The 25,063-nt window shown below is 39.6% G+C and overlaps 1 protein-coding gene and 1 long non-coding RNA gene across 2 annotated transcripts; one reads left to right on the top strand and one right to left on the bottom strand.

The window, feature by feature from the left end:
* The first annotated feature begins 644 nt into the window (after window positions 1-644).
* Window positions 645-22,481, top strand: LOC145442934 (A disintegrin and metalloproteinase with thrombospondin motifs adt-2-like). Its single transcript, XM_080320986.1, has 3 exons — window positions 645-932; window positions 21,037-21,150; window positions 21,867-22,481. Exons 1-3 carry the CDS (start codon window positions 872-874, stop codon window positions 22,022-22,024), a joined length of 333 nt encoding a protein of 110 aa, XP_080177112.1. The 5' UTR covers window positions 645-871; the 3' UTR covers window positions 22,025-22,481.
* Window positions 3,591-4,836, bottom strand: LOC145443792 (uncharacterized). The gene is made up of 2 exons (XR_013916539.1): window positions 4,664-4,836; window positions 3,591-3,778 (listed from the first exon to the last, which is right to left on the bottom strand). It is a non-coding gene; the product is annotated as an uncharacterized LOC145443792 (long non-coding RNA).
* Window positions 22,482-25,063: the final 2,582 nt, after the last annotated feature.

Below are 25,063 nucleotides of genomic sequence, written 5' to 3'. Positions count from 1 at the left end.
TTTACATTGACTAACGGTAATGTTAAATTACCACGAAATGTCTGGCTACCGTGCTTCCAAACATTTCGCTGTAAATAGAGGTTGTTGTTTTTTTACAGTGTAGTTTTAGACTATTTGGGGTATTTTGACTAAAGTCTTACACGCTAGATAAAAATATGGTTCAGTCGTAATAGAAATACAAGAAATTCAATTTATTCGATATTTATGAACAATGAAGTCAGTTTTAAATCACAATACATCAACATTAGTAAATGCTCGGTATATTATATTTATCTGAGTTGAACACTTGTAAGGATATCAGATACATAAGCCCCAATCATTTACACCTATAAGTATCCACAAAAACATCAAAAATAGTGCATAAATTCATGTTCATCTCATCTACCCTGATATTATTATTTTGTTGTTCCGGCGGTCCACTCATGGTCAGAAAATATATCACGATGTCTCAACAGGATGTGAAGTTTAATGCTCAAGTTTGCTACAAGGTTACCATATGCAGAATAGCATGCTACCATGCGGGAGAAGCATGCTGTCTCAAGATTACCAATTTACCTTCGAAAGTCCAATCTCGAGGGAAAAAAGTCACATGCCTGGGTTTACAACATATATAACGTAAGAAAATTCTAGCAGTGGTATAATGCAACAGGGATGATAGGAAGAATATGGTTTCTGAAATTGAAATCGTAATTGTTATATAGCCTATTTTCCAATTTCATAATTCTCATACTTTTGTAATTTCAAGCAATGTTAAATAAGATATTTCCTTATTAAAATTGTGTACTCAAGAAGGCAATATACTTATACTTCATTTCATTAATACATTATATCTAATGTTTAGACTGGTCCATACGAATACGATACATAAAGCATGAAGATACTATTTATCACTTTGTTGTGTGTTATTTTTACTTCTGCAACATATGCTTTTTGTGAGTAACCATTTATATCTTTTACAACGTTACGTTTGTATGTGAAGTTTGCTCGGTGTTCCGAATACAATATTGTTAGCATTCGAAGTGAATTTAGCCTTTCTGATTCATGGACGGCTTATGAAAACTCACCAAGTGCTGTAGGACATATTTAATTTCCTATAAAAACCTTCGAAAATTGATTTTCTTTCGAATCTCATGGATTGTGGAGTGACAAGCAAAAGGCAATGACTTTTATATATTCCATTACCAGTTACCACCAACATAAAGATCCTCAGAAACCCGCTGCGGTTGAAATCATGAATATATTTCTAAATTGAAAATTACAGAATTTGTAATAATAATATTGCATTATACGTGTAGCTTGCACATCCTGCGATCAGCTGTAGAAACAATTTGTGATCATAGTATTGAAAATGCATTCAGGCTACTACGCTTAATCCGAACTATTGGCCGAAGTCAGCGGAAAATCAATAATTCGTTTCATGTCATGCGTAGACACAGACAGCGCATCACAAATACTGTACTGTTACATAATAAATGAATTGCAGCTGCACTCTATTCCTATATTTGGCACTGATCGCAAAAAAGTTATATCTAATATCCTGATTGTTTGGTCCCTTTCCACGAAAATGCATTTTTATACAGTTCAGTATCCTTGCTTTCTGTCTTGTTGACTCAACATGTTCGCTAACTCCCAATCTTCCGTCACTCTCGCTTTCATACGTCCACTTTCGGATCTCTGATGCCGACTTCGGAGCTCGGCTCATTCTTTCTCTGGGCTCTTTAAGACGCTTTGCTACAGCGGGTTCGGCGTTGAGGAACCCAGATAAACTTCCCACACATGGAAACTTGACTGATCCGAGACTTGAGTCAGCAACCTTTGGTGACGTGACGTGCCGCTTAGCACACCAATACATGTTTAGTTATAGGCCATGCAACATGCGAATCCGAGAAGTGTGCCAAAACGATCTTCAGCAAGATAACCTTGGCTGGAAAGAAATGCCCTTGTGCTGACTGAAAACTTCGATATATATTAATTGTCTATAGGCGCCTAAATGGTTGGCACCGAATGTTCTTGTTCTTACGATCTGAGCCTCATAAGACAGATGGCACCCCACCGGAAAAAATATTTGCAAGTAAAGAAATATCAATTTGAAATCGTGTGCGTCTTTAAGTTTAGTAGGCTTTGTCGATATTTTTTGACATAGGAGGTCACGAAATTGCCTCACGTAACGAAGTCAATATACCAAAGAGTCCACCCGAAAATATTTATTATTATTTAGAGGTCCTACCATTTCCAACATTCCTCACTCGTCAGTTTTAACGATAAATCTGATTACGCGAGCTGAGAGAGGATAAAAATTGATAGAAATATTTATGCAATCATATTGACCGATTCAAACACGAGATATATAATAGTGGCATAAGGCGCACTGGCTGAGAGTTCAGTGTATCACCCTATGCGGGAGGGGGGCTGACGAAAGTGTTTCTACAGTCCTGCCTACTGATCAAAATGCTTCGCTGAGTCCGCTCTAATACGCTACGGCTGGGATGAAAGAAGGCATCGAGATGGGCGGGATTATATCGAATTGAAAGCCGCTATGACACTGTCACGTTGCCATATTACTTCATTGCGGATTGTTGCTACATGGATCCTCTTTATTCCACCATATTCGCTCATCTTGTGTAAGAACTATCGAAGTAGCCTACTGTTGGATGGATATTAGAATTGAATTTTCATTGGTTGCTTCAACTGCTGCCATAATTACACCCTGAGCCTAGATCGCATGTTTTGTATCGGAAATCTGGTGACTCATTTTGCGTTGATGCTAGATATGTTTCGCGTATTCAATCAATTCATGAATATATTAGATCAGAGGCCTCAAACACGCAGCTCGCGGGCCGCATGGCATTTTAGAATCTCAAGTATTCAGCATTATACTCAAGTGCCATATAACTTTTTTAGATATAAGAACTTGAAGCTCACGCCAAAACGGCTAATATAATCACTGAAATCTCAACTAACGTCACTATCACATCACTTTTGAAAGCTACCATGCTTAAGCAGATCAGCTATTACTTTAAATTTCTACTTCATGATGATAAAATATGACCCGTTGATGATTCGTGACTGAAAATTATGATTTGGTTCGGGGCGACCTTCTCGTAAAATTACTCGGTTTCAAACCGACTGGGTGATTAAATAAATATGACTTGAGTTGAGTCGGGTTAAACGTTCTTATCACAGAAGGACTTGCGACTCGTAACGGTGGCCTGGTAATCTTACGGACGCAAAAAGCTATGAAACTCTCATGGGGAATAGTAATATTTCATAAGGTCGTAGCTTGCGTTAAGTAGGGTTTATACCCAGTAAACACAGTACAGACCAAAGATGTAGAAAGCGGAGTCCGATATAGTAGATATTAGAGCTCGGCAGGTAGTAGAAAGGGGGATTTGTGTCGACTCAATTCAATGTCTTTTCCATGTCCTTTAATAATGTAAATAATATGTAGATGCTACAGCCTTTAAACATGGTGAGTAGAATGTAGATCCTACATTAGAAGAATATCCTGATATAATAACCTGTTTTCTACCACTGGGCATAACCTGATCACGGCTGCGTACACACACACACACCACATTATCTACTACATATTAATCACATTTGCGGTAATTTATTCCAAAACGGAATTGGCAAGTAAATAATGCCGGTGTAAAAAATGAAACGAACGAAATTACTTGTAGTGCCAAGTAGCAATGAATGAAACTATGAGAACAGTCAGTAATCAGAAGGTTTCATCGTCTGATGATGATAATCCCTCTGGCGTTTTCTTTTCAACACCCTGCAGAAATAAAATGAAAATGACGATTATTAGCTAAGACATTCGTACTGCGAAAATGGCAGAGGTAGCGAGTAACGAATGACTCCTGCATTTTTTTCGCCCATACTTACTAAAATGGATTTGATTCTGGACTATTTCCACTCAAGTTTTTTTTAGTATATTTTTTATTATTATATGACTAGAGAACTGACTTCAATCGCCACTTCTACTTGATTATCAAGATCAACGATGACTACTTCAGCAATCTTTGAAAACAGCCACTAACACAAAAAGAATTCTTGACTAAAATTTCTCCACATTCTGTCAAAAATGATCAATTCAACAATCCAAATGAATCAGTTATTTGGCAGCTAGTTGGAGAGATATATACTCAAGTCTAGAAAGTGGAATGATACTCTGCCTGGAAAGCTGAAGACCTAACAATATTGTGTACAGAGAACAAAACATTTGAGTGGCTGCACTGGTATAGACATTAACAAATTATTAGAATTGACAGCAAGATAACCAGCAAGACATTAAAATGAGAATTAGTGCAGTTTCTTAGGCTGTAGCGATACTCAGCCAGGAAAGTAATTGACCTAGCAGAGAGCAAAACGTTGTAAATAAAGCGAGAGAAACCTCCGACAAATGATAAAACATTAGAATCGACAGTCTTACTAGAAGCAGAATAACAATCATGAGGGGTTAGAGAACAGAAGCCGGGAAGTGACCATCAGAAATTACTGAATACTGGCCGAACAGATCCATGACCACTAACAAATGGTCTTTTAATAGTCAATATTGATATCAAATGACACCACCCCTATTTCACCGCAACATTTAGCAAATACAGCGCTGGAGTCAACCTTATATAACCGCTAACCAAACGCCCATTAGTTTTCCCACCTACTACTACGCGCTTCGCGGATGGAAATACGCATTAAAGCGAACGGACGCGACTTGTCACACTCTTGCTATTTCTGCTCCTTTTTTTTCTTCGTTCCTCTTCTCTGTCGCTTCCGCTTCAGGAGAGAAACAGTCGGCCGCGTTTACGGATCGTGAATTCCCGGCTTAATGGTGATTCTCCCTCCAATGGTCAGCACCTTGAAAATTGAGAACAATGTTGTTGCAAAATGCATGACAATTTGAAAGTTACATCATTCTAATTATTCCAGTTATGGCCGTGAATCGTTACAAGTGCGGTAACCATAAGAATTATTACTATACTTCAACTACAAATACAATATATTGTATAAAATAATTACCAATTCTTTTACGTTGATCGAGTCCCAAATAGATGAAATATGTCAAAACGTTTGCTAAAATTTTTTGTATAATTTGACAGATTCCGAAATCCTCTCAAAGTGCACCTTTCAAAAATTTGATATCAAGACTCCCAACATTTTACAATTCGAAGTTGGATGGCTTTACCAATACAAGTACAGTTTGTATCGCAATTGACAATTATGTAGAGAACGCTGCGAGACATGAGAGTAGGCCTACCCTAAAACGTTTCTCTGACATGGACATTAGGGCTCTTAAAAAAATGACTTTTTTTCTCAAATCGTTCTGGCTACTTGATAAAATTGTTAGGTTTTTTCTGAAATCGTTCTGGCTACTTGATAAAATTGTTAAATTACCTAATTCAAGCCTACACACCAAATTTGGTTCAATTCCAACCAGTAGCCGCATTGCTACAGGAAAAGAAAGTTTAGATTTATTATATAAAAATAAATAGAAAAAATTTGAAAATTTTCTGTTCACCCCATGAAAGTGTTAGGTTATGTATAGAAACAATGTTCATCAAATTTGGTTCGATTCAAACAAGTGGAAGCGGAGTTATTGCCATCGAAAAATTTGGACTTGAATAAAATAGTATTTACGGTGGGCACCACTATAATAAATAAATAAAGAATTGTGTCACGCTGTCATACTGTTTTACGCGACCGTTGTTATACACTGCATTGTTGCTGTGCTCTGGCTCCATTGATGTTATTTCTACATTCGACATTAATGCGTCATAATTCTCCATCTGATTTTGAATTCAACTCTGTTTTGCTTCCTTTATCGTGCCGGTAGCTCTTTAATTGGCGCGCGAAAAGTTCTTCGGGTTTCAATAACGTTTATCATGAAGGTGCTTTTGAAAGCAGTATTAAAGTTTTGTACCACCAACCAGTTATTTAATTACTATTTATCTTCAAAGTAAATGCTCATTGCATGAAGCAGGGTTGTAAGACTCGAGTCACGATTTTCTGTTGACTCGATTTGACTCAGGTCATCTTCTCAAAGTACGGAAATGACTCGACTCATTGCGCATGACTTGAGACTCAGACGGCCAAGACCGACATTTCATGATTATTTCAAAGAATAGTACAGCAAATCGCTATTGGGATTTCGCCTATTGATACTGGTATTTGAAAATGCGGCCAGAAACTGCTAAAAGTAAGGAAAATTCGTATATTATAAATGCGACCCACTCGATATCACAAAAAAATATAATAAGTTGGTTTAACAAGACCTAAATTGGAAACTAAGCAGCTAACACAATGACTTATACTCTGGCTCGAGTCATAATACCATAACTCGGACTCGGCCCTCTGCTCGCTGACTTGGACTCGGACTTGACTCGGTGGTGAATTGAAAATGACTCGAGTCAAAACTATAAAAGTGAAATTGACTTGCGACCCGGAGCCTTGTGACTTGGTTACAACCCTGGCATGAAGCCTCAATAGTTGCATGAGTGGGGTGACTAGACAAAGAACACAGTCACATTTGCAGCATATCATGAATGTCTCTTACTATATGTGATCTTGTTCAAATGGAGGTTGATGAAAATGTATTTCCCATTCTTTCCGACTCTGCTATAATTACACCAGACTGGCAACCATCTTCATGATGCTTCTTGCTGACTGACCAATATTGTCGCCGCCAACGGTACGAGTGCAAATGTCTGATATGTCAATATAGGAACAGAATTAGTTGACTGTTCATGACCGTCCACGCTCAGAGTTGCATCTCAAAGATGCTAAAATAAGCCTAAATATAATCCAAGCAATACGATCGTCCACTTCGACTGACTGAATTTCTAAAAATAATAAACATAACACCTTGATAGTTTCCACATCTTACGTTTATATATACCGTCTGCTATCGGCACAACAAAGTATTTAAAAATAACAAAACAGATTCAACATACCACATATCTTGCAAAGGCTTTTGCTTTCATTCAATATGTCATCAAACTTCTTTAAATCCTCCTTTGTGGTGAGTGGCTTTGGAATTCTTCTAGGATCAATTCCGATATCGTTTTATCATATACAATCTACGGCGGAATAAAAGTTTCGGATAAGTTCTAAAACGAACACAGTTTTCCACACAAAAGTCAATTGCCACACGAAATGCCAAATGCTACGGTCCCATTTTACAAGGTATGGCGAGGTAACGTAGTTGTACGTTCCATTATAGCTAAACACCAATGAATTGCGGGTTCGAGCCTGACACGTCGACTCCATAATTCCTACCGAAGTGTTGGGTGTTTATCTAGGCTCCTCCTCGCCATCTGATCCGCATAGCCATGTCTTAAAAAGCCTAGGAGTGGGCAGTGCTATAAGTGGGCAGATGGTTGCCGATGAACTCGGCACTTGGTGAATTCGGCTATTAATATGAATTATTAAACTAATAATAGTATTATCAAGTGATTCGTCAATCTTGTAAGGATGTCAGGGCATCCGTAGATCACGCAGTCACGGCGTGATTAGATCACGGATTGCGTAGTCGCAGGAAATGACGCAGCGCTCATATACCGACCACGCGCGGTCTGCTTGGAATCGATGGCGCGAGTGACGGGCCTGTGTCGTGCAAGTTTTGAGAAGATGGATCTTGTCGTTGTATGTGAGATCGAAGCTGTGGAACATCAAGCGGCGCTTCTTCGTTTATCGATCACAAGCCAGTGTTCCTCATCAACAAATGTTTCGCATGATCACGTCAAAATAAACTATTTTTTGCCTTTGGAGAGACGATTCCACTCTGGGTTAGGGTGTATCGATAACAGGGTTGAAGGATCCCAAGATTACGAGATCTACCGCGAGCCACGACACGTTTAAATTTCCTTTTTGATACTGTTCATTCATTTAAATGCATTTCTAATGCGAAGGTGTTCTAGTGCCAATTCCTCCAAGGGCCGAGTTCACCAAGTGAAGAGTGTCGCGTTATTTCCCCGCGGTTATGCAATCTGTGATCTAATCACGCCGTGACTGTGTGATCTACGCATGCCCTGACCCCCGTACAACATTGCCAACCACTCAAAGTGCCAAGTTCACCAGAAAACAGTCCAGTAACCAATCATGGTGACCGGTATCGCTACGAGATCTACCACGGCCGAATTCACCAAGTGCCGAGTTTGTGCGGCCGAATTCACCAGGTGCCGAGTTCACTGGTAATCGGGCAGATACGGAATAATAAGAAGAAGAACCGGCCTGCTGTAAAATGACCAGTGTAGTCGAACCACCACCATGAACACCACAAACAAACAAACATCTAACATGGAAAAGAAATTACCTTTACAGCCTTTGACAAACACAGTTAACATTGAAACCAGCAATTTAGGTCTTATTCGAAAGCAGAATAACAAATGTTTTACCGGACATATCAAATCAAATGTTGTAAAGTTCATGTAAAATAGCCCAAAATATTATCTTACTGTGACCATATTCTATCAATATGGACTGGCTAGCGAAATTCTCTGGGCCAACATAAACAAGCTACGTTTGGTTTCAACGATTAATAATCTTGTCACTGGATTCGAGGTATAATTGCATTCAAATATCAAATTTTGCTCCATTAATCAACATCAAGTGTAAAATGTCCATACTTGCACCAACTTTTATAAAATCAGGATGCCAGTACCAAGGCAGGTAACCTACGAATCAGTGTTCTACAGGTATGTATCTATATGACTTATAGGCCTAGAAAATTCAAGCATAAATATTATGATATAGGTATAGAAGGTAGGCCTACCGCCTACCGGTAATTCAGATGTTTGAAGCGACTTGGACAACTAGATAATTCTAGTGGTCTAATTTCACTAAATTAGAGCGAAAGGCCAGTAATATAATTGTAATCTAATTCGGAAAAAACGGTTTAGTTCTATAATTCTAACCTGGAAACGTTGAGACTTTTCTACAGTTATGTCTACGCCTGGTTTGAAGAAAGTCAAACAGCTCTAGGCGTCATATACTACAGGCAATTCGAAATACCCAATAAGCTATATGCTACTGCATATATACCTTTTACCCACTACCTCATTCAGTCACAATTCCTATATATTTACGGCATTTACCATACAGAAAGAGCGAACTATGCCTGGCTGCTACCTGTTGCGAGTCAAATCTTTGTCACGCGCGATGGCGTAAATTTGAATCGCCGATATATTCTAGAAGTCACGCATCGATAATCATATTCCTAAACGTACAACATCTCACTTATTTAGTTATTCTCTGAATAAAACTATTATCCATACTCGTTGAACATACGAGATTACCGAAAGAGCGAATATATATCTAATGAAGATCATATATATCAGAAGAAAACGAAACTGTTCGGCCTTAGAGCAACAACACGAATATTCAACACCTGTGACATCCTCACGCAATAAAACGAAGGTAGAACATTGTTTTCTAATGGATATAACGAAGCTACCGCTTGAGATCGAACAAAACCGGATAGTGATTTATCGTTATTGAATGTAACACAAACATTATCCTTTCTACGTCTTTTAGACATACCCGCAAGAGATAGAAAATTCGCATTATTAGGTTAACAACGCGATATAATGAAGTCTAACGCATGCCATGGAACAACACCGAGTTGGAATTTATTCTGATTGAATATAACCACAAGACAACCCTAATACGTATTTTAGACATTCCCCCGACACTTAGAAAATCAGAACCTAATCGAGATGATCCCGGATTATCCTTTTACGGTTTTGTGTTTGCTGGGTAGCTATCCAATCAGGTCACTATGGCAAATATTGATATTCTGTGACCCCCGTGACGTATACCCAGGTAGCACGCCTACTTGGGTACCACAAGGTATCAAGGTGAGATGAATTGTGGTAACCAGCTGGGGAAACCAAGCGGAAACCGTACATTTTTGGCCCCATATTACAGAGGTATTTTCTGGGGGACCATGTGGGTAACCCACTTAGCTGGCAGCGAAGACAATATTACGACCCCGGTCCTTGTAGCAGTGGCAGTAGCAGTGTATGTGGGCCGAGAAGTCGACGTAGAGATGTGCTAGGCGAAGTTAGCTAAATGCTATACGGTAGTTAACATAACATTGTATACTGTACAGTACATACCTAGAACCTGCTACCTCCAATCACGCAAACCAATGTATACGGTAATCTGAGTATATAATAACCTTTACGGTGGGTGAGTGAGGCCGTCATCACTGTTTAAGTGTAATCGTTGAGTTATATTTTCAACTGAACAAGACACACACAATGTACAATACGATAAGATAGAAAGCGATGTAATGAACAGATAGGAGGATGCCGACCGACGCGCAGTTGGCGTCTTTTAGACTGACATCTACCTCGGCTTAGATCGAGTGCCCGCCGTCACAGTTACTCTCGATGTTGAGATGGCCACAGTCCGGTTCAGGAGCCGGAGCCGGAGCAGGATTTTGATGAATTTTACTGTGGCCGGATCGGAGCCGGATTCTGAAAATGCCATATGAGCCGGATTTAAACAGGATCTGATATTCATAGCAAATATTGGGTAATAAAGCTTCAAGATATCTTATATTCAATGAAAAAATCCGCTTCGATATTATTTTCGTAGTTAAATGCATTCATTGCTATGGATCAAGCCCAGGCTGGTTCCGACAATAAATGACAACGTTGAAACCGCTGATACCGGTCACGTCGTTGAAATGCGTAAGCAACATAAGTAAAGTTTCTGCACTATCTGCAGTGATGAGATTACTGCTGGATGAGATGAAGACGAAGGCAGGCTCCAGCAAGCGTGCTGCAGAAGTGTTTAATTTCGAATTCAGTTTTACCTCAGATATTGATTCTTATCCTTACTGTTCATCAGCCATTAGGGTACTTGATATCAGTTGTCAGGATGACAGAAATGCGGGGTGTCGGTGCTGTTGCAGTTGCAGCAGTAACTGGTGGTTCTGATTTTTGATGTCATTTGGAATGATTGTGTAGTGTGGTAATGGATGAATATATGCTGGCATGGTCAATTGGTCATTTTTATGATTTCGGAAACACTAGAACTGAAGTACCACCGGTACTCTCTGATTGATTGTGCACATCATCATGCTGATTATATAATATATATTTCCTATTCATTGCTGCTCTATCAAGTGATCATTTTGATTGATTCATCCATTTTGTTTGATACATGTCTGTTCTGTGACTATGCCACTTCTAGTGAAAATTTAGTTCCATTCTTCAGTAGTACTATTGGCCTGGTTGTCTTGGCACGTCACAATGCACAATATCTGATTTTGTTGTTGGCATCATGGCATGCCTGGGTTACTATGTTTACCCTCTCCGTAAAGCAGTGGTTCCCAACCTGTGGTACGCGTACCACTAGTGGTACGCGAAGGTCTTCCAGGTGGTACGCGAGTAGATTCTGTCTTTTTCGATCGAAAGGAGTTATTAGTTTTTGAAAATACCCCTACATCAACTCTATACCAGTGAATCTGATCACAGGGGATGAGAAAGGATAAATGTTTGAGAGTAATATGTAAAACTACTAATATCAATGACGAAATTCATTGGTGAATCTGAATTTTTTCGCGCTTCGCGCGACTATGGGGCTTCCTTCCTTAACCTTACCCGTGATAACTCGCGATTTTGGTGCACATAGTAAGCCTATCATTAAATACATTAGTCCGGAGTTCACCAGAAATGGACATAAACACTTTAACCTGGGTATTTGGCGTCCAGCAGCTCGTTCATTAAGGCTCTGCCCTGGAATGCGGCCGTAGGCTACACGAGTATAGTCGAAATGCGGCCGTGGAGGGCAAAAAGGTTGGCCACTCCTGCTTTAGTCATAATCTGGCGTTAGCCCTGCGTATGCGTTGTGATGAATACAAGATATTTAACTGTCAACGCGGACGTTGTAATTTGCTTTATTACTGTGGATGTGATGGATAATATAATCTTTTTTCAATGTACTCTGAATTGCTATGCGGGCCGGATAAAATCGCCTGGCGGGCCGTATATTTGACATCCCTGGCCTAGTTCAATAGAATTTGTTAATACACCTCGCATATGTCAAATACGTGATTATGACGTCATTAATGGCGGAAACGCGAGTAACTTGATAGGTGGTACGCGAGCACTGCACAAAACCTCAAAATGGTACGTGGGTGGAAAAAGGTTGGGAACCACTGCCGTAAAGCAACTAATATTGCTTTCTCTGTTCTCACAGTCTTTTTAGCTCATTTCTGCTGCCTAGTTCCTACTACCCGTATTTATATTCAAGATATATACCGTACCTAACATTATTGATTCAAAATGTGATATAAATAAACCCTTGTAAGGCATTACTTGATACTAATTTGTTGATTATAATGTTCATATCTGTTTTGCAGGCTATATTTAATGTGAAATAGCACTAAAGCAATAGCAGGATTTTTTCGGATGCTAATTTTGTTGCTCAACTGTCGGACTCCGAAATCCTATTTGACTGTCGGATCAGGACGGATACGGATTCCCAACATTTGGAATCGGCCCATCTCTGTGTGTGAGTGCATTCTTTCGTCGAGTCATTCTCGGGTCTCATGTCGCAAGAAGAGGAGCCCGGACAAACCTCCGACGGGAGTCGAACCGAGGCCGCCCGATTCTTAGGCGCTTATCGTCACCAGTACCCGAATTCAATTCATATGGAGGTGGAATTCAATTTGGAAATGTCCCAGCGACCAGCATCGCAAATGAATAAATCGGAAACCGATTATAATATGACTTTACTATATAGATCAGGGGTCGCCAACTCAAAACGGGTCGCGGGCCACTTTTCAAAGCTCGTAGCGGCCGCGGGCCGCATGAATTCAATATCGATATAAAGTAGGCAACCACGTTTTAAAACTCTATGTCAGTACAACGCAGTGCTACCTAACATAGGCGATGGGCATAGTGATCACAAAAGAAGTAACATTTTATTAAAGGAATAAAAATAGAACAGAATATCACCGTCATCAATTTCATTTTATTTTGAACCTTGAGCTGCGCACGATACCTTGAAACGCATTTTGGGGCTAGCGAGATACGTTACTAGATGGAAGACCATCTCCACGTAAAGCTTGATCTTGTGAAGAAGCCCTAAGCCAGTGGTTTTCAAACCTTTATTGACATGCCCCGCTTTATGATACTGAAAGTTGTCGTCCCCCCTTATTGTCACATCACAAAATGCATCCATAAAGCTAGCAATCCGAATGGATAGTTTAATGGCATGGATGGTCATTAATGTTGATGAGAGAATTCTATAATGTGAATTCGGGACCGTACACAGAGCAATAACTATAAGAATGAACTCGAGGTAAATCGCGCGTAGCGCGAAAAATTTTTCAGTTGACTGCAGCTCCGCGCCCCCTTCAGATGCTTTCACGCCCCCACAAGGGGACGCGCCCCACAGTTTCAGAACCACTGCCCTAAGCCGTTTTCTAAACGTCTCGGTCTTGGCGGTATTTCGGCCATTGCAGGTCAATTTCAGCATTTGCAAAATGTTTTCTTAGCTTTCTTCCGAAATCTCAAATCAAGTCGCGGGCCGCAAAATATGACCTCGTGGGCCGCATGCGGCCCGCGGGCCGCGTGTTGGTGACCCCTGATATAGATGAACAAACCTTGCTGTAGGAAAATATAAAAGAAGCATCTATTTCGGAAAACTACTCGGTCACATGTGGGAGCCGTATGAAAAGTCGACCATTCTTCATTGACGAAAATAACAAGTTCCAATTATTTGATCAAAGAAATTTTACGAGTAAAATTAATCCTGAGTTAAAAATAATAGATACAGATAAGGGATAAAGGTAATGGGATCTACGCAAGAAAATTATAACGCACGCTGTAAGGAATTGAGTACTCTAGCAACGGAAATTTAAGTTCACTTCAGTGTGACAAACGGTCAATTTTAAATAGTTCAAATCACATTGACGAGGTAAAGCATGGTAGGTGTTTTAATGTTCGAGGTTCGAGCAACCAACAAGGATAGCATAATAGCTAGAAAACTTTACTACATACGGAACCACCTTTATTATTCGATGAAATAAACCAAATACCATTGATGGAAAATAAGGTTGGTTCCTGTGTGGGTGATATATGGGAAATCTGAGCTCCTCTATAAGTGGGTTTCTCATGTTTCAAGATGATTTGATATCAAAAACTCAACAAGTAAACCTTCCCCGAGTTCAAATTGATAGGTACAATTAGAAGAGACTTATTGCAATCTACCTGGGATTGGTATGGTATAACCACGCATGTTTATGGATGGAAATGCCGCTTGGTGTCGATGTGGGTTACATGTTACTAACCCATTCCGATCATCCATCCCACCTACCCGCTTAAATTCCACCTGGATACCAAGTGGGCGTGCTAGCTGGGTAGTCGGTTACATGCTGGGTGTTGTTTGTTCTCAATATCCATGTTATTATCGGTGGCCGGTAAGGTAGTAGTACGCTCTACAACTGTAACACCAATGAATACTTCGCGGATTGGACATTTCTATACCAGGGGTTCTAAACGAGGGACCGTAGACCCCATCGGGGTACGAAGAACTGCAACAGGGTGCAGTGGCGTAGCAGCCACTTGGCGGTTCTGGCTCTGCGCCAGGGGCGGCAGGCTCCAAGGGGGCGGCAAAATGAGGCCAACACAGTGTACACAGCCGGCTAAAGCAGCGTAATTGGTAGTCCTATAGCTGGCGTCCAGTGAGCTAAAATTTATTCAAACTGGTCTTCAACGAAAGCTAGTGTCACGCTGATTCCGAAAACACGAAATAATATGTTAACATGACAATGGAACCATTCCGAAAAAGGCCGCGTGTTTCTAACAATGATTGGTTGGTCGGTTAATGCAAAGCTACTTCATTCGACACCATATTTATACTCGTGTCTGGAACTTCATCTGACCATTGGTGTTTCAATTGAGAGCTGTGCGAGGAGCTTTTCAAAGCTCAAACTGACGAAGTCTTATTTACGTTCTACCATGAATGATGATCGGCTATCAGCTCTATCGATAGCTGTGGTTCTCAACCATTTTGTCGTCGCGGACCACTTTTGGACCGCCACAGACCCCTGTGGACCCCTTCAAGATTTCGTTCAAAATTAGCTCAATTATCGTGCAACCGTCAACTGTCTCGTGCAAACATTTATTTTAGGTTAGTAATAAACAGTCAGAAAATGAATTTTATTCAACACAACACCACACTATATGCCGAAATTGGGTAGACTTTCCACCTGTATTTATTGTCTTGAAAATTCTCGTCTTTGATTGGATATGAACGAGTGCCGAAAGTCCATTTTCACAAATATATATTGGTGGCGAATGTAATATTAACGCGTAACGCTTCCGACGATAGCTTTTGGTGTGTGTTTGTAATGAACATATCATGTCCACGCAACCTATAGTCATTTCTATCTAGCATCTCATCTTGAAGGTATTTAGTGGTTATATCACAGAAGAAAATGGATTTTGTGTCGGCGCGGTTTCAATTCCTTCATTGGGACGGATCAGGAAAAAAGTTCACGAACTTCTATTTCAAACGAATGTTTACAAATTTGCTGCGACGGACAACTGCAAATCCAAATTGCTATCTCCAACATTTAACTTTTCAGAAACCTTAACAAAACATTTATAAACAGCAATTTATGTTTGCATTAGCATGCTATTGGTAAGTTGACATTAAAATGAATTTGCACAGTCGGATATTTCATCTCAGACGGCCATTTTAATGACGTGAGTCCTAAAGTTTTAGTAATTATGAAGCGAAGCAAAAACTCTCCCATGCTTTTCCTAATTAACAAAATGTAAATTAGGTTACCAATGACTTTACAATGACCAGAGGCTTCGCAGACCCCCTGAAAATGCTTCGTGGACCACCAGGGGTCCGCGGACCCCCGATTGAGAACCACCGGTCTATAGAAAGAGTCTACGTTCAAAATCTTGAATTTGAGGATATTATCGCTGATTTTGCATCGGCAAAGCCCGAAAAGTCAAGTTTTGAGACGGCTATTGATTTTCTATTTGCACAATACATTCGTTCGCTATTTCTTGTCATGAATCTATATTGATATTTGCTGCGGTCTACTCAAGGGGGCGGCATTTTGAGCGAGAGCCAGGGGCGGCAGCACATGCTGCCACGCCAGTGTCAGGGTGTACAAGATGCATTGTGGTATTGGGCCTATATGCTGTGGAATATTTTCATTGTCCATTTATTCAACTAATAAATATTCTTCGCGCTACGCGCGATTTTATGTGAATGAGCTTTCTGATTTTAATATAGGCACCATCAGAAATTGGGTTGAAAATTGACGGGGGTTTCGAGAAATCTTATTGGAAGCACAATTGTTAAAAGGTCAAGAAGCAATGCTATTACTATGGCTCCATAATCATTATATTTAGGCTGTTTTTGATATGTTCCAATAATAATCGACCCCAAAATCTAACGCTGATTTAAATTGACTTTGGCAATGACAGTAACAATAGCCGATACTTATGACGACTATGTCGAAACCAGGATTAGGCTACACCGCTCAAATGCTCTGACATCAGATCGATCTTCAGTCGATTTTAAAATATTCCCCATGAAATTGTGGCACGTCAAAGGTACAGTAGCTGCAATACTATAACCCAGCAGTTTTATGATGTCATGATGGATCCTCTCGCACTCTCTAACTCATTCATTAAAAAACTATGCCCGGCACAAAAACAATTTTATCTAAATTATGAAAAATGTTATTTTTTCCGTGTCAAGCGGGAATAGTACAATAGTGAATTACATTTCAACGATGCTTGTGGAATGCCTGTCTGGAAGGTCCCGTCAACTAAGGTCTACTTGGATATTATACATTGAATATCCTTATTATTGATGCTGTAGCCCGCCGCGTCACCTAAAACCACGAATTGGCCCGCGAGCTCATTTGAATTTGAGACTTCTGTGTTAGATTGAGAGCATCATATCTAGGCTACTTTCCCGGCATCACCACTCAAATTACATTGAATTACAAACTAATGAATTCAATAAACGGGGAAATGTGTATGAAGTGGGGGTGTTTTTTTTTCTTGAAACTTCTTTAGGATGCTATTAATAGAGATCGCAAAATGCGGAAAATGTTCTAAAATGCTGAAAACGTGTTACGTGTACTGTAATACACCATTTTATGAAAGCATTTTATCTGTTATGAATCGAGAACAGAGATTTTGGTAACCAAAATTTTATCGAAGCTATGAAATCAGATCTCCAACCGAAATTAAAACAACGAAATCACAATTACCAGCAATTTATCAATGAATTCTTGCACAGTAAATTGTGTTATTTTGAAGCCTTTTCAAATTTCCTGGTAAAACGTCAACCTTGAGGGTGAAAGGAGTAGAGAACATAAATATCTGATACGACGTGAGGCTCCTGACAAGATAGCGTAATGGTGAAGCGTCCGGCTTCTTGATCGGTAGGTCGTGGGTTCGATCGATCGGGTCGGACCAAAGACCTGCTTAGTAACACTGGTATTTCCTGATTGGCGCCCATGTATTACAGGGATAACATGGTGGGGTAGTGCAAGACTAAGGCGACCATACAAGTCTAAAGATGCACCATCCTTGTCCAGCAGCACATGCACATCATGAACTCGTGGTATGCATATACACAGATCGTGTTATGTCCATCATTAGTTGGTGTGTATGCCGCAATAACAACTAGGACAAAAATAAACTACGGCCTTTCCTGTTCTTTCATGGCGCCTATAGATCGCAATCTTTGGCTATCCTGTCCCAAGTCCGTTCGGGATATTTGGTATGTATATATGGTTGGTGAACATTCCGAAAAGTAGCAATCAAGCTCACTCTCTCAACTTTGCCCAAATTAGTAGCTGTCAGTTATGATACGGCCGATATGATGAAGGTGTTATGGTCAGCGAAGTGAGAAGGCCACTTTGACAGCTATACACACCTTACTAGCGTTAGGGAGTTATCCACGCAGGGAAATGCAGGTAAAATACAGGCCTACTACAGATATGTTTTAGCTGAAGCTGTGGTAATCGCGTGTTCGAATGTCTCTCTTTATACCGTACTCAATGCACCGTCATTCAACCAACCAATTTTTTTAAACTGGATATTTGATATATGTTGGATCCGGTGATCTACGAACATGAACAGCAGGGTTTCTGAAGAATAACTTTTTTTTATCAAATTCAGCTTGCTTAATGATAGCATTACAAGGTTGCTTGAAAAAACGTAAACACCAAATTTATATTAATTCCGACTGGTAGAAACCGTGCAATCTTAAATTGAGATTTCGACGATTTTTTTAAATATAGTCATTACGGTGGCAAATTCCGACACTTTGAAATGATCGAACATCGTGTTCCAGACATGCCTGAAGGAAAAGTAATGCTTTTTTCACGGGTTTACATCTTGATAATGGCCTGTGTTACAGTATAAATAATAAACGTAAGACCTTGGTAGCTTCCACACTCTATTTAACGTCCACTCGCGAATGAATATAACTTTATTAGTAACACAAGCTTTCGGAGCGCTGCTCCTACATCAGGTGTCAAAGCGAAAGTAACGCAAAAAGAGCAACGCAAAAATATTTTCAATTTGAACATATGCATAATATGACATCATGGGGAATGAGAAATTCATGATTCCGAAGTCGCGTACTCTACGCGGATGGCATGGAGGCTGTGGAGAGATCTCTTGCAGAAATTGAACATCCTTTAAAGAAAAGCATCATGGAACTTATCGGCTTCACGTTAACTCACAACACGTTCGAATTCAACGAAAAGATCTTTCTACAGCTTCAAGGAACGGCAATGGGCACGAAATTTGCTCCGCAATACGCTAATCTTTTCATGCATCATTTTGAGGAGGATTTCATGGAGACAAAAACTTTGCGGCCAATATTTTTATACGAGATACATCGACGACATTTTCATGATATGGACCCATGGAGAACAGTCACTGAAAAAGTTTCATGATTCAATAAACGAATTTTACCCTAATATTCGTCTGACCATGGAGAGCTTGATGGCTGCAGTTTCATTCCTCGACACGCTTGTCAACATCGAAGAAGGTCGCATTTTCACGTCACTCTACCGTAAACCAACGGACTCAGGTAAGATTTTAAACTACCACAGTTTCCATCCAATACATTGTAAAAAAGGAATAGTCTACAGCAAAGCCCTTCGAATTCATAAAATTTGCTCGAAGAAAGATGACAAAAATGAAAATTTGGAAGTTTTGAAACACGAACTAATCAAATCTGACTACGATCAACAGCTAATAACGAATCAAATATAAAGGGCGCTCAATGTACCACGAGAAAAGCTCCTTGATTGCAGTCGAAGTCACAATGAGGAAACACAAGATCGCAGAGTGCCGCTGGTCACTACTTATTTCCCGGGAGCAGAAAAGATCCGTAAGATTTTACGAAAACATCAGCGAATACTAATCAACGATTCGAAGTTCAATGAAGTATTCCCGAGAAGACCTATTTTAGCCATCCGGCAACCACGCAACTTGCGTAACATTTTGGTAAATAGTAGGCTATCTCGGCCAAGACGAGAAAATGGCGTGGAAATTTCGGACAACCATCATGCAAGACGTGTGCTATTCTCAATCACAGTACCAAGATTACAAGAGGACCCGCCCGGCACAACATCAAAGGCAATTTTACTTATAAATCAAGTAATGTCGTATATTTGATTCGCTGTCGAAAAGGATGTACGAATGCATGGTACGTAGGAGAAACCAGTCAACCTCTCCACAAGAGAGTAAATGATCGCCGACATGATATCTCGAAGGGTAACAAATCGAAGCCTGTCGGTGATCAATTTTCTTCTGCTTGGCACTCGGAGAGCGACATGACTATCAATGTATTGGTCGGGAACGTGGAAGACGCTACTCTCCGCAAGGCTACAGAACGAAAATATATCGACAAATTTGATACTTTCCGACAAGGTCTGAATATAGATAGAGGATGTATGTCTCACTACATCATGATGCTTGACTTAACACATTTTGTTCTTTTCAAATTATTATATAAACACCTTATCCAATCCGATTTTAGGCACACAACTCACTATTTGCATTTCAAATCAAAACTTGATATTTGTGCCTATGACGTCATAGAGTACGCGACTTCGGAATCCAGAATTTCTCATTCCCTATGATGTCATAATATGCATATGTTCAAATTGAAAATATATTTGTGTTGCTCTTTTTGCGTTACTTTCGCTTTGACACCTAATGAAGGAGCAGCGCTCCGAAAGCTCGTGTAACTAATAAAGTTATATTCATTCGAAAGTGGACGTTAAATAAAGTGTGAAAGCTACCAAGCTTTAAGTTTATATATATCGTCTGCTATCGGCGCAACAAAGTATTCAAGTATAAATAATGAAATTGCTAAGTAATAAAAAGTTAATGTCACACTGATTAGTTGAAAATGATACACGACATTGAAATGGTCTCGTGGAAACGAGTGTCATATAATTTTCCAGGCTGAAATCGAGGACCATTAAGAGATAATATACTGACAAACAGGTAAAATACCGTAATACATATTTGACAGGTCATTATCGATATCTGAAAGTATCTTTCTTTGCGCCAATGCAGATTTCACGAAATCGAAACGTCGTTGTGGCTATTTCTTCGCAATGCATTGTGATATTTGCTTATTACGACTTCAATGCACCCCTACAATGCGAATTACGAATTATGCGGCATTATTTTCAGCACGGCTTGTACCGGTCGGAATCGACTCGAATTTTGTGTGTGGCATTTTTTTCAAGCAACCTGACTTGATGTGAACCGGCCGGGGATTCATTCCACGACCTATCGATCAAGAAACCGGACGTATCACAACTACGCTATCCCGCATTCTAACGTATTAGCTCGTGCATGTGCCGACGAACGTGCGTTCGCAACGAACTTTCAGCAAAGTTCTAGCCCCTTCGAATCGTGATCAATGATTTGTTCGCCTCAACGCTACTAATGCTCATATACCTCATCATTATCTGATAACCGATAAACAATTTTTCTCCTACAGGGCAGTGGAGCGCATTTGGTGCATGCAGTAGAACTTGCGGTTTGGGCTTGAAAACAAGAAGGAGAGGTCCTATCGCTGAAAGGAGATCTTGCAATTTGAGGGACTGCGGCAAGGGTTTGGTTCATATAAGTCGTTTCAAATTCATTGGTCCATATCGAATGTTGGGACACATGATTAATATTTTAGATCTCCTGTATTTCAGCAGATTGTACTATATAAATCACTCCGCATACACTAAAGCAGGGGTCGCCAACTCGAAACTGATCGCCAGCCGCTTTTCGAAATTCGTAGAGGCCGCGTGCCGCATGACTTCAATATCGAGACATATCTAGGAAACGCAGTTTAAAAACCACGTTTTGATACCTCCAAGTCAGCACAACGCTGTGCTCTCTAACATCGGCATAATTACCACAAAGAAATAATATTTTATTGATAAAATACAAACACAACAAAAATTTCACTGCCATTACTTCCGTACTAATTTGAACTATGAGCTGCGCACGATACCTGACAACATTCTTCAGCAACAAATTCGAAAAATCAAAAATTTGGATATCACACCCGTTGCAGATTTTGTGGGTTTCTCTTGAAAATACCTCGGTACACTGCTGAGAACCGCCACTCTAGTTATTCTGGCGATTCCTAAGGGTTGTTTAGCATTTGTTTAATTGTTTATCCATATCTTCATATAACCCTCGCCAGCGTCGCGTGTGAACATGCGATTCCATTCGAAGAGTAAATTTTGCAACCGTCACTATAACATATTCAAATGACGACAAAATCTTAATCACCAATTATAATTATAATGGATAATTATCTGTCGATTTCAGGTTGTGAGTGGAAGGAATTTGGCCCATGTCTCAATGTTACTACTGACCCGGACAACGCCGGTGGATTCACGATGGCCAGAAAAAGAGTCAGAAAGGGAGGAGCTAATTGCGTCGGAAAGCACTTCGAATTCGCCGGCAAGTATACGGTCTGGCTTTAACTAGCAACAAAACTGTAATAGGACTAATTGTGAGATACAGTTAAAATAAAGATTCAACATAATAATAATATCAACCATCAAGTTGTTGAAATACACCTCTCCATTGTATATATTTATTATATGATGAATCAGTGATAATTGATCTCATTGCTATACAAAAGACTTTATGCAGAAATAGTCGAGTTGTCCGACATCGCATGAATAGCTTCTTACGTATCGCGATTGAAACCTCGAGCCAATACAATATAGGATGTGACGTGGAATGATTAATCTAAAACTGCCAGGTAAGAATTAATATTATGTACTTGATTAACAGTTAAACTGGTAAATACACGCATAATCCGGGAACAACTGCCTGAGTAAAATAGCGAAATTGCAAACACCTTTATTATTTAAATGATAGAGCAAAATTGTTACTCCTATGCAATACATGAAGAGATCAGATTACGGAATTGCGGTTGATGAATAATTTATCATCATTACTATTATTGTTAGCAAAAATATTGTGTAGCCTAGGCCAACAACGGCGATATCCGCCTAAGTGGCCTCGCTCACCGTGACATTGTGGTCAATGCCGAATTTGTGACGAAATCGCTCGCATCTTCCGTCGACGATATTTGATCTTGGTTCCCGACTTGATAGCCAGAAACACGCTATCTCCGCTTTCACGCTATTCAAGATGCTGTGTCTGAGGCTGTATCAGAGGTGCAACGTGTATATAAAACTCCGACACGTAAATACTTTGCATAGACTTTCACTCAACCTCATTGTAGACGTTGCTTTAAAGCAGAGGTCTCAAACACGCGGCCCGCGACGACATTTTGGAATTTCAAGTATTCAACAATATATTCAAGTGCGATATATCTTTTATAAGTAGGAGAAGTTACATTTCAACCTAAAACTACTATGAAAATCACTGACATCTCAACAAACTTCACTATATCATATCACTTTTAAATGCTACCATGTGGTAGAAGATCAGCTATTACGTCACATATCTAGTTCATGACGATAAAACATGACCCGTTGATGATTCGTGACTGAAAATTTTGATTTGGTTTGGTGCGACCTTCTAGTAAAATTACTCGATTTCGGATTGATTGGGTAATTGACTCTAGTTGAGTCGGGTCAAACGTTAAAATCAGAGAAGGACTTTCGACTCAGAACGGTGACTTGTTAATCCTACGGACGCAACAATCTATGAAACTGCCATGATAATATTAATATATCAAAAGGTCGTAGCTTGCGTTGCGTAGGGTATATAGCTATCTAATCAGGTCAGTATGGCAACCAACCATTAGCATTCTATGACCCCCGTGACGTATAGTTGATTACATGTTGGGTGTTTTTTTTTCTCTTTATCGATGTTATTATCGGTGGCGAGTAGGGTAGGCCTGGTAGTACGCTCTACAGCTGTAACACCAATGAATTATTCGCCGATTGGACATTTCTATTCCAGGGGTTCTAGTTCGTAGACCCCATCAGGGTACGAAGCACCGCATCAGGGTGTGCGAGATGAATTGTGGAATTAGGCCTATGTGCTGTGGAATATGTTCTTGGCCAATTAATTCAACTGGAAAATAGTCTTCGCGCTACGCGCGATTTTATGTCAATGCGCTTTCTGATTTTAATATAGGTACCATCAGAAATTGAGTTGAAAATGGCCAGGGACTACGAGAAATTTCATTGGAAGTACAAGGGGTACGATCGCTAATAAGTAGGGCAAGTTTTTGCAACTTTTGCAACTTTTTTTTACAGCTTCTGGAAGCTTCGTAAATACTCATAATGTATGTAGCATGGTGTTTTAATCTGTTTGGAGGAGTTTAATGTTGCAACTTTTTGCAACTTTTGTCTATATTTTTCATGCAACTTTTTTCTGCAACTTTTATCAAGTATTGCGCAAAATATGCTATAAAACTATAATAAAGAATAAGTTAATGGATTTCAAGTGACAATGCGGCCCACCATAGGCGCCGGACGCAGGTATACTGGGTATGCCGTGTTTACCTAGCAATTTTTTCGGGTATGCGGCATACCCACTATTCCGTTAGTCATGAAACTCCCTGAAACTGGCAAATTGTGCGAACCCTATGTAAATAAAAATGTATCCATGATCGATTGAATAGCGAAGAAAGAAACGGAACAAGCAGACACCATGCAAATTTTAAAATGCTGGAACCTTTCGAGAATCTCATACCCTCATGATTTCAAAAAAATTTATAAATGCAACTTCTGCAACTTTTGTTAAAATTAAAAAAATAATTGCAACTTTCTCAGGTTTTTAGTGCAACAAAAACTTGCCCTACTAATAAGATTAAGTAGCAATGCTATTACTATGGCTCAATAATGATTATATTTAATTTGTTATTGATATGTTCCAATAATTATCGAAGGCAAAATCTAACGCTGATTTAATTTGAAGTTGGCAATGACAATACCAATAGCCTATACTTATCACGACTTTATCGAAACCAGGATTAGGCTACATCGCTCAAATGTCTGATATCAGATCATTCTTCAGTAGATTTTAAAATATTCTACATAAAATTGTGGCGCGTCAAAGGTTCACTAGTTACAATATTATAACCCGACACTTTTACAATGTCATGATGCGAACTCTCGTATGATGTCTATATAACTCATTAATTAAAAAATTATGCCCCGCACAAAAACAATTTTATTCAAATATTTGAAACTGTGACTTTTTTCCGTGTCAAGCGTGAATAATGCAATCGTAAATTAAATTTCCACGGTGTTTGTGGAATGCCTGTCTGCAAGGTCCCGTCAAATAAGACCTACTTGGAAATTATACATTGAATATCCCTATTATTGATGCTGCGGCCCGCGGCGTCATCAAAAACTAGAAAATGGCCCGCGAGCACATTTGAGTTTGAGACCTCTGCTTTATAGACTATCAGATCTCTATGCTTATATATCTGTGTAGTGAATAGGGAAGATATTTGCTAATTGATTTCCTTGGGACTTTTATTATTAATCTATTACATTGTACATTACCCTCATTCCATTGCTAATATTTTT

The sequence above is a fragment of the Botryllus schlosseri genome, chromosome 7, assembly GCF_051294905.1.
Source record: "Botryllus schlosseri isolate E-star chromosome 7, Bs_hap1, whole genome shotgun sequence".
NCBI lineage: Eukaryota > Metazoa > Chordata > Ascidiacea > Stolidobranchia > Styelidae > Botryllus > Botryllus schlosseri.
The sequence above is the reverse complement of the archived record's forward strand: the minus strand, read 5'-3'. Positions and strand labels throughout refer to the sequence as shown.

Coding starts and splice junctions, on each gene's coding strand:
- LOC145442934 (XM_080320986.1), top strand. CDS start 872: ATGAAGATACTATTTATCACTTTGTTGTGTGTTATTTTTACTTCTGCA. Junction 933..21,036: donor TTCTGCAACATATGCTTTTT/GTGAGTAACCAT, acceptor TTTCTCCTACAG/GGCAGTGGAGCGCATTTGGT. Junction 21,151..21,866: donor TTTGAGGGACTGCGGCAAGG/GTTTGGTTCATA, acceptor TGTCGATTTCAG/GTTGTGAGTGGAAGGAATTT.